The sequence below is a fragment of the Mercurialis annua genome, linkage group LG7, assembly GCF_937616625.2.
Source record: "Mercurialis annua linkage group LG7, ddMerAnnu1.2, whole genome shotgun sequence".
NCBI lineage: Eukaryota > Viridiplantae > Streptophyta > Magnoliopsida > Malpighiales > Euphorbiaceae > Mercurialis > Mercurialis annua.
The window spans coordinates 9961199-9971874 of NC_065576.1; the positions used below are offsets into that span (position 1 = coordinate 9961199).

General features: G+C 46.7%; 1 protein-coding gene across 1 annotated transcript; it reads right to left on the reverse strand.

The window, feature by feature from the left end:
• Nucleotides 1-1523: 1523 nt before the first annotated feature.
• Nucleotides 1524-5009, reverse strand: LOC126656756 (uncharacterized). Its single transcript, XM_050351358.1, has 2 exons — nt 4081-5009; nt 1524-3864 (listed from the first exon to the last, which is right to left on the reverse strand). The coding sequence occupies exons 1-2, from the start codon at nt 5007-5009 to the stop codon at nt 1524-1526; spliced, it is 3270 nt and encodes a 1089-aa protein (XP_050207315.1).
• Nucleotides 5010-10676: the final 5667 nt, after the last annotated feature.

Genomic DNA, 10676 nt, shown 5'->3' on the forward strand with positions numbered 1-10676 from the left:
ACCCTCTAAGAAGGAGCCTAAAGCGAAGAGGGCGAAAAAAGACACATCGGGGTCCAGGATGTTCGACCCTGCGCCTGTTGAGACCCCTCTCACCAGACCTTCAAGCGCGCAATCTTCTTCTCGGGGCGATACTGAAACGGCCGAGGAGCTTACTGGAGACGAAGGCCGATCAGTGGAGCCGGTGGTTTCTCAGAAATCCAACTCCACGGTGACACCTACTGTGTCCCAGATGCTGGCGTTTTCGCCCATGCCGAAGCTGCTGTCTCCATTGAGTTCGTCTCTTGCCAATCTGCCGGCAAAGCTTGCTTCCAACACTAAGGTACCTCATATCCGCTTTACTTTGCTTCAATAGTAACGTTATCAGCTTATCTTTTATTATGGTCAAACCTGGCAGATCCCTGACGACACCGCTGGCTGTGATGACGTTGCGGCAAAAGCTGCTGCTTTCCTGGACTCTGACAGCGATATAGATGATTCGCCTGTCCAAGGAACTGAAGTGCCAAAAGAAGCCAAAGGCTCTGAAAGCTGGGGCGATCATTTAGATGCTGTTTCTGTTTTGAAGTCCCAAGGCGTTTCCCTTTTTAAGTCGCCTAAAGATGTTGAGCAACTACAGAAATCGGCGACTGCTTTGGCCGACGCTCCTCCAGAAGTCTTAAGTGAGAAGGCTCGCAGCGCTATGGTCAAGCTGTCGGCCTCGATCCCCGCTTTCAAGGCTATCTATGACGAGTCCACGGCGATACAATCCGAGCATGACAAACTCTTAGCCCAAGAGAATGCTGTCAAGGAAAAACTGGATGGGCTGAAGCTAAATGTAAAATCGGCCGTGTCGACTCTCACGTCTCGTCGGAATCACGCCAAGGAGCTCCAGGAGAAGATCGCTGCGATGAAGTCTGAGTTGGAGGCGGAAGAACAATCAATCGGCGATCTTGAAGTGGCAATGGATAAGGACTTGCTTGAGGGTATCGCCGTCAAGAAAGATCGAAACGCCCTGAAGCAAAGTCTTGCGAAGATGAAGTCAAAGGTGGCAGACGCCCGCTCCCAATTCAGCACTCTCCGTAGTGAGATAGGCGACATGTTTAGTCATTTTTAACATTTTAAGTCCAGAACAATTCTATAATTTTGTATTTTCATGTTAATTCTGAATATTAAAACCCTTTGATCGGCCTGGGGGCCGTATCTCTATGATTTTTGTATGTTTCGGGTCGGCCTTTGGGCCGTACCTTTCTGGTGATTTTAATGTTCATTCGGCTAGAGAGCCGAAAGTTTTACCATCATTTACTTTGCCATTTTTGATTGCTCTCATATTATCGGTCCGCGTTTGGTCCGACACAACATGATATTATTTATTAAAAAAAACAGTTACAAAATGTTGAGAAAAACGGAGGACCCGTTGAAAAAACTCAACTGATGTGGACTACCGAAACATACATGGTACCACCAAATGATCGGCGTTTACATAGTGTGGCCGAACACCCCATGAATTTTCCCACTCCGGGATGTTCGGCGGGGGTTTATAACCGATACTATTCTTCGGTGGCTCCAAACAACCGACGGTCTACGCCCTCCCAACAGCTAGGGACGTATTTTTTCAGGAATTGGCCGTTGATCGCCCTGTCGTGTTCTTCTCCATCGATGTTTGCCAGCAAGTAAGCACCGCCTTCTAACTTGTTGACCACAATAAAGGGGCCTTCCCAGTTCGGGCTCCATTTGCCAAGCCGAGTGTCTTTATGGCCGATAGGCAAGACTGCTTTCCATACTATGTCGCCCACCGTAAAAACTTTTCGTTTTACCCGTTTGTTGTAAGCTCTCTCGACCCTTCTTTTCTGAGCTTCTAGGTGATCTAACGCCGTTAAACGTTCTTCGTCAAGGTCCAGAGAATCTATCACCATCTTGTCGAAGTAATCTTCTTTGGACAATTCGCATTGGTATCTGCGGCGAGTAGACGTGACGGTTAGCTCCATTGGCAACATCGCATCGTAACCGTATACCAGTCTAAAAGGCGAGGTCCCAGTAGCCGACTTTTGACTGGTTCTATTCGCCCAAACAGCTTCTGATAAAAACACATGCCATAGCCTTGGGTTTTCTTCAATCATCTTTTGAACTATGAGCTTGACGGCTTTGTTCGTGGCTTCGGCCTGTCCGTTGGCCTGGGCGTAGTACGGCGTTGAGTGCAACATCTTTATCTTCATTTGGGAGGCCCACCAACTTATATCGCTTCCTGTGAACATCGTCCCTTGATCTGTGGTTATAGACTCGGGCAAGCCGTGTCGGTGGACGATGTATTCTTTGAAGAACTTGATCACCGCTTCTTGTGTCGGCGACTTCAAAGGTTTAGCTTCGACCCACTTGGTGAAGTAGCAAGTGGCGATAATCACAAAAGTATGACCATCAGACGAGCTGGGGTATATTTTCCCTATCAGGTCGACCGCCCATCCTCTGAATGGCCAAGGCTTGATGATGGAGTGCAGGTCTTCGGCCGGGACATGTTGTATTGGACCGAATTTCTGACAGGCTTCGCAACCTTTAGCATATCTTATGCAGTCTTGTTCCATTTTCGGCCAATAAAAGCCGTATTTATGGATGAGCCACCTCATTCTGGGACCCGCCTGGTGGGCGTCTGCTATACCTTCGTGTACCTCGGCCATAGCAAGCATCGCCTCTTTCGGACCGATGCATCTGAAGAGTAGTCCTTCAAAGCCCTTCTTATATAATTCGCCGGCTAAGACCACATAATTAAGGGCTAAAGTCCTCAACCTCCTATTCGTGGCGTCTGGTTTTTCGAACCACTTTAGGAGCTCGTCCCTCCAATCTTGGGTGACGTCCAGCTGGTACACCGAGAACTGTCTTTCGTCGATCGTGATGCCCCCAGTGTGGAGATTTGGTGTTTCCCTCTCTATGGCGTCGAATTCTCGGTTTACCTTGTAACCGCTCCCGTGCTGAGCTAGGTCGTTTGCAACGCCGTTATCGGCCCTCTCCGTGTATTCTATTTTCGTGTCTTGGAAGCCTTCGATCAGGTGTTTCGCCTTGTTGCAATACCTCACCAACAGCTCGGACTCGCATTTAAATTCTCCTGTCACTTGTTTAATGACCAGCAAAGAATCTCCTTTTACACTGATCGCCCTCGCCCCTAGCTCGGCTAAAATCTCAAAACCGAATATGAGGGCCTCATATTCTGCTTGATTGTTGGTGCATTCGAACTGGAGTCTGAATGATATCTGGTAGGATGCCCCCAAGGGTGTGACGATATGTACTCCCGCGCCTGCCCCCTGGCTTGTCCTGGATCCGTCGAACCACATCTTCCATACGTCGATGTCGAAGAACGTGATGTCTACCCGATCAGGTGTCTCTTCCTTGAGAGTAATACCAGGGTGATCGGCCAAGAAATCTGCCAACACTTGTCCTTTCACTGCCCTTTGGGGGACGTATACCAATGTGAATTCGGACATTGCAATCGCCCATTTTCCGATCCGATTCCTCAGGTATGGCTTCGATAAGATATACTTGATGATGTCGGTCTGGGATAATACATACACTACGACCGGCAACATATAGTATCGCAGCTTACAACATGTGAAGTACAGGCATAGACACATTTTTTCTATGTCGGTATAGCGAATCTCTGTGTCCGTCAACCCTCGGCTTAAGTAGTAGACTGCTCTCTCGACTCCATCGTCCTCTTGGGCGAGCATACATCCTAGGGATTCGTGTGCAGCCGACAGGTATAGCAACAACGGCTTATTCGGCTTTGGAGGGGTCATGACCGGAGGTTTCGCCAAGTAACCTTTCAAATCGTCAAACACCCTCTGTTGCTTGTCCGTCCATATCCACTCATCGGTCTCTCTTCCCCTCAGCAAAACACTCCAGCTGCGAAGTCGGCCTGCTGTGTTTGCTATGAATCTTCTTAAAAAATTGATTTGACCGATGAGCCTCTGGAGCTGCTTCTTGGTTTTGGGTGGTTCAGCATTGATAATCGCCTTGGCTTTGTTCTTATCTATTTCTACTCCCCGCTGGTGAACCAAGAATCCCAAGAAGTTTCCAGCCGAAACGCCGAACGCGCATTTTAGAGGATTCATTTTTAACCCATTACGTCGTATACGCTCGAAACCTTTCCGGAGATCGGCCAAATGAACTTCGCCGGTGTTTGATTTGATTACGACGTCGTCGATGTAGACCTCAAGGCATTCAAGGCCTCTGAACATCTTGTTCATCGCCCTCTGATATGTTGCCCCTGCGTTTTTCAAGCCAAAGGGCATCACGACCCATTCGTACGCTCCGATCGGTCTGGGGCATCTAAAAGCCGTTTTGGAGATGTCCTCCTTGCTGATTGGAACTTGGTTGTACCCAGAGTGAGCATCGAGGAAACTGAGTATCGTGTGTCCAGCTGCCCTGTCAATCAGCATATCGGCCACGGGCATTGGGTATTCGTCCTTGGGCGTGGCCAGGTTTAGGTTCCGAAAATCAACGCATACTCGTAGCTTCCCGTTTTTCTTCATTACTGGTACGATGTTAGAGAGCCATTCGGTGTATTGGGCCTCCCGAATAAACTTGGCATCTTCCAGCCGCTTAATCTCATCTTGTATGAGAGTATCCACTTCCCTGGACATTCGCCGGGGAGGTTGCCGAAATGGCCGAAATCCACTCTTTAATGGAAGCTTATGTTCGGCGATATCAGGATCAAGGCCCGGCATCTCCTCGTACGACCAGGCAAAACAGTCGCGGAACTCAATGAGTAGGGCGATCAGTTGCTCTCTGAATCCTTCGTCCAGTCCTGCGTTGATGTATATGGGTTTAGGCGATTCACCTGTCCCCAGATTGATTTCGAGGAGATCGTCCTGTACTTGGGCGGGATCATCTTCTAACTTCCCGGTTGCCAATCGTATGTCCCCAATCCGCAGCGATCCTGTTGGGTCTTGCTCCTGGTCCTCATAGATGCATTCGGCCGAATCAATATCGTACAGTGAGGCTAACTGTCCAATTTTCTCCCTCAATTCTTTATGTCGTGCTATCATTTTGAATCTTTGAGGATGGTGGATCGGCCTTTGCCCCCGAGGGTCACTGATACCGGCCGATCCGAGTTAACAAGCAAGCGAGGAACGCTCGTTTCTCCTTTCGAACTAAGGGATTGTATGTTGCGCACCTCTTCATCGTACAAACGTGCTTCGAGTACGTTATGGTCCTTGCCGAAGGGGTTGGGGTCACCCTGTACAACTTCGGCCTCGCCGTCATTTCGCCATATGAAGAGCATCTGATGCATAGTTGAGGGTATACACATGTTGGAGTGTATCCAATCGCGGCCGAGCAAAATGTTGTAGTTGCTCCGGGCGTTGACCACGAAAAACCCTTCTTCGGTTTCTACTCGCCCTACCTTAATTCTGAGGGTAATGTACCCCTCAGCCGGCGTCTCGCCCCCTGCGAAGTCAGTCATGTAAACGTCGATCGGGTCAAGCTGATCCCGCGTTATGCCCAATTTTTTGAGCATTTTCGCCGGTAGTATGTTGACGCCAGCCCCGTTGTCGATGAGGACTCTGTTGATCGACACCCCGTTTAGATCGGCCTTGATGTATAGCGGCCGAATATGCCTGGTCATCCTCGTTGGGGGTTTACTGAGGGATACTACCGCGGTATCATCGGCGCTATTTCCTTCTGGTACGATTACATCGCCTTCCAACGTTGCCTTCTGCCCTGGTTTGCTTCTATATGAGTTGGGAAGCGTAACCACTTTCACTCCGTATTCGTCCCTTACCACCGGGACCCAGGCTTTCAACATGCCTTTCTTGTGTGAAACAACGACCTCGCGGTCTTTGGGCAATCTTGCTTTAAGCTGGCCATCGTGGTGCGATACCAGTACGTCCTTGTAGGACGATCGGCCGCTGGAATCTTCATCATCCTTGTGAACTACTGCCGCAGCAGACACATCGGCCACTTGTTTTTCGATCTTCGGCATCCATACCTTCCTTACCTTGGCATTTCGCCTATCAGGTGATTTGGTGTCCGCGTCGGCCTGGTTCCTTGCCCCCAGTCTCTCGGTTATTGGCCTACTTCCGTGCTGCTCTCTGGGAGCCGAATCTGCCCCGTGATTCGCCCGCGACTCTTGTCGCAGCCTTTGCATTCGCCTCTTCTGGGTTTTCGTCATACGAGGGGTCTCCTCCGTTGGCCGAAATATCCTCTTGAATACATTAGTGGCAGGCCTCCGTTGTGGCTCATGCCTCTGCCACTGTTCTGTGGGCGATTTCGGTTTAAAGGTCTTGGGATGCTTCCTCGTGTTATCGCTTCCCTTGACTTTAAAACACGTACTGCATGATGGGCACGTCATATCTGCAGTAGGCGAGTTATACCGCTTCCTCTTCTGCTGTTGAGGTTGCCTCTTTTCTCCTCGCCACTTAGAACCGTCGGTCTCTACCCTCGGCTTGGGTCTTCTTGGATTCCACTTACTCCGTATTTGCCCTTGCTCTAGGTAGCTATCGAAGTGAGGCCGAACGGTGTTAATGGACACGCATTTTACATCGGCCTCTTTCTTCGTTGGGAAGAGAAGTTTCCCTTCGTTAATTGCCTTCTGGATCACGTTTCTGAAATTTACGCAATTGTTCGTACTGTGCCTCCAGGAATTGTGGTACTTGCAGTAATCTTTACCGACCAGCTCCTCCGTCGGTGGAATCGTATGACCTTCGCTTAGGGCGATCTGCCCATCCTTCAACAGGGCATCGAATATGTCGTCGGCCTTAGTCAGGTCGAATGAATACTCTTTTTGTACCACCGCGGTCTTATTCCTTTTGATAAAGCCAGGCTTTCGCAAGGCCGAACATTCCAGGGGTTTCGTTCCCAAAAATTCGGCCATGTTGACTTCATCCTCGGAACCACTATCCTCGCTATCGGACACCACGGCCACGTCAAGCTGGTCCTTGTAATAGGTCCCTTTAGATGCGCCTCTCCTCTGTTCTTTCTCCTGGAGGAGTCTTTCATAGCTCGTCACCCTGTTTGTTAGCTCGAACAAGTCCCGAAACCTGTGGCCCTCGAAATGCTCCCTCATGGCGAAACTCATTCCTCTTACCACCATCGGTACGCAATCGGCCTCTGACATTTTGGTGGAGCACCTAGTCCTGAGATTTCTAAATCGGCCGATATACTTTTCTGCCGACTCACTCGGTAGCTGTGAGATTCGGGCGAGGTCGGCCAGGGTGACATCAGGTGGTGCCCTGTAAAATTCTTCATGGAAGAGGATTTCGAGGTCCTTCCATGTGTCCACCGAATTGGGCGACAATCTAGAATACCATGTAAACGCCATCTTTGTCAAAGAGCTGGCGAAAAGCCGGAGCTTCCAGAAATCATGAGCGGCTGCTTCGCCGCACTGGGCCGAAAACCGGGCGACATGTTCAACCGTCGACTGGCCCTTCTCCTCGCCCGAAAACAAACTGAACTCTGGCACTTTATACCCCCTTGGGAAAGGATATAACTTGTCGATCCAGTCTGGATACGGTTTCATGTACGATGGGCGAGGCATAGGTCGCAGATCCACCCCGAGCCTTTCTAGCATGTCCACGAGTTGCCCTTGATTGTATATACTTGGATCGCCTCCCTCGGAATACGATCGTTCGCCCGTGTTGGGCTCCTGGGTGTTGGCTCCAGTAGCTCCCCCTTGTGGTCTAGCCTCGCCTTGTGGGTTGGACGAGCTTGCTCCCGGGTGATCGGCCCTTCCTGAGAACTCGGCCTCATTCCTCGTTAAGAGCTTGACGGAACCATATGTATACCCCATCTTGTTGGGTTGTTGTTCGGCCGAACCACCTGGTTGACCAAAACGGCTCGGTGTTTGGTTCTGTTCGGCCTTTCTGTACCCTTGATCGGCCGCGGATTGCCCAGAAAATAATCGCCCTAGGTTTTCCATTGCCTTGTTGAGGCCATCTAGGTTCCCTTGGATCTGCCTCTGGACCGACGTTTGGTCGGCCATGATGTTCCTCATCACTTCGGACATCTGATGCATAGCACCGTCGAACATTTGCTTGTTCTCTTGCGCTATTTCGCCCCTCATGGCCGAGAAGTCGGCCTGTGATAAAGAAGGGCGAGAGGGAGGAAGCTGGCGCGAGTAGTCTATCATGTCATCGGGCGCGTCGTCGACCTTGTCCTTAGGTAGGCTCCCCTCGGTGTCCGTTGTATTCGGCGCCTTGCTTGATTGGTTCACCTGTTTGTCCTTGGCCATGGTTTCTGATCTATCCGAATCTGATTCGTCTACTACGTCACCTTCCTTCCGTTGTTGTCGGCGTATGGACCGAGCGTGCCTGGAATCGTCCTTAAAGTCCGTTTTTGTGCTAACCATAAACTAGTCCCCAGTGGAGTCGCCAAAAGATGTTCGCCTGGAAATATTCCGGACTCGAATCTTTGAATTTATAATCGGGATCGGTTTGAGGTTTGATACTTTAACGAACCTATGCAGATATTCACAGGGCTTGTTTGGTTAAAAACACTTAACCACGTGATCTAAGAAGTAATAATCTGGGAGTCACGGACTCAGGCGAGATTAATACCGAAAACTACTCCTAAATTAAAACAATCCGGAGATTGTGAGATAAAAAGCACTGGGCTTGGTTTTTGATTGATTGATTAGTTGATACAAAAATACTAAAGCTCTGAACTATTTATAGCTCCTTACAATTAAGACTCCTAATTTGACTAGGACTAAGACTCTGAAAGAAAATCACTCCTAATGAGCTACAAACTCCTAATAAAATAGAAAAAACAATAATAAACAAGCTTTCCGCTGGGCCGTGATCCCTGATAAGCCCATATGAAGTTCTATCCGGTATTTATTTGGGCCGGTGTAAACAATATTATAATAAAATAGCTTTTTTATATATAAAAAATATTTTATGGATGAAACTAATTGACTACAATTTCAATTCGAATTATGATATTTGGACTAAAATTTTATAACAAATTCTATAAGAAAACAACAATTTTAGTTACTGAACCACCCAACAAACAAACTGATAAATTACTGCCGCCTAATCGGTCAAATGAATTTGAAAAGTTAAGAAAAAAGCACAGAATGTTAGCCGAAATATCGGTGGGGGACACCGGCAAATCGCTCCGACGGTCTAATCAGTGTTTGTGCAAAGAAAAAGAAAAAGAGAAGAGAAAAGAGAGTGTAGAGTAAAAAAAAGAATTACCTCAGAGTTTGTACTTAAGGTGTTTTATATAAGTTCACCAAATACAAACCTATCTCAGTGGATTATTTCTCTCCCTTGGTCCCCACTGAATCGGTTAGCTGAGGTGGCAGCATCTCATTGAATCTCGTTTATCGGATAAGATATGTGATGCGGGGAATTTTTTGTTTGTCAGATTCTGTTAGTAATTTCAGAGAGTTTGTTGGTAGATAGTCCAGCTCAGCCTGGAAAAGGTACCGAGCTGGGTAGGTGACTTCGGTCCACCGCATCGGTCGTATTTCGTACCGAGATACCATTATTTTTTATCAGTTTGCTTGTATAATTCGTAGTCCGGTGGGTGAGTTAGCGAAGGTATCTCGGTCTGGGTCCCCTAGTTTGCTTGACCTGGTGAGGTCTTATGTAGATAAGGCTGTTTTACCGTCTTTATGTTACTAGCTACGTTATTACAAACTAACACATAAAATTCAAAAAAACTATAAACTATATCTAATTAAATGAAAATAATAAATCATACATTCAAATAATTACAACAACTAAAGAACGATAAATCTATAACTAATCTTAAAATAAGAATGGTTTAATCACAAAAAAAAATCCCACCTTTTAGCCCGTTTTTAAATGCACCCCGACGTTACAATTTTATCAGCTGCACCCTAATTCGCATCTTTGATTTTCAATTCCTCTCTTAAGTACTAAATTGATCTCTTCTCCATTTGGATAAAGTTAAAATAAGTCATCCATTTTTAATTTTTTGTGTGGAAACGAGTTCAAACGAGTACTTTATAAGGGTGTTTATGAGTTTTTCCCGAGTGAAAAAGAGTCCAATTTAATTTTGAGGGTGGAGTTGAAACCCAAATGTGCGGATTATGGTGCAGCTGACAAAATTACAACGTCAGGGTGCAAATGAAAAGGGACTAAAAGGTTAAGTTTTTTTTATGATTAAGCCAATAAGAATCAAGTTGTAGAAATTTAATTTTTTATATTAATCTTTTAAATAAAATATGCAAGAAAACACCCAAGATTTGAAGAGATATATGTCAGGGTGATTTTTAGACGAAAATCATCCAGTGATATTAAATTTTGAATTATAAAATCTCATGGCTATTAATCAGTTATAGCATTCCAATTTAGAATCCCCTATTACCAAACTTCCTGTACTTTTAAATTGACCGTTAAACCCCCTAAACTTACCTAATGGTCAACTAAACTCTTTTTACCAAACCGTCCCAAAAAACCGCCCCAAACCCTTTATTTTCTCAAAAATACCCAAAATACCCCTAAGGTCAATAATAAAAACCAAACCAACCTAATCTAACCAAATCTAAAATGACCCATCAAATCAAACATAAACCATCCAAATCATACCTAAATCACGAATTAACTTAATTAAATCGAACCACTCAACCGGAAATTTCCACCCGCCGCCGCCAGTTTTTTCCGGCCACTACCGTCCATCGTCGCAAAAAAATTATCCAAATAATAAATATAAATAATTTAATTTTAAAAATTTAATAGAAAATT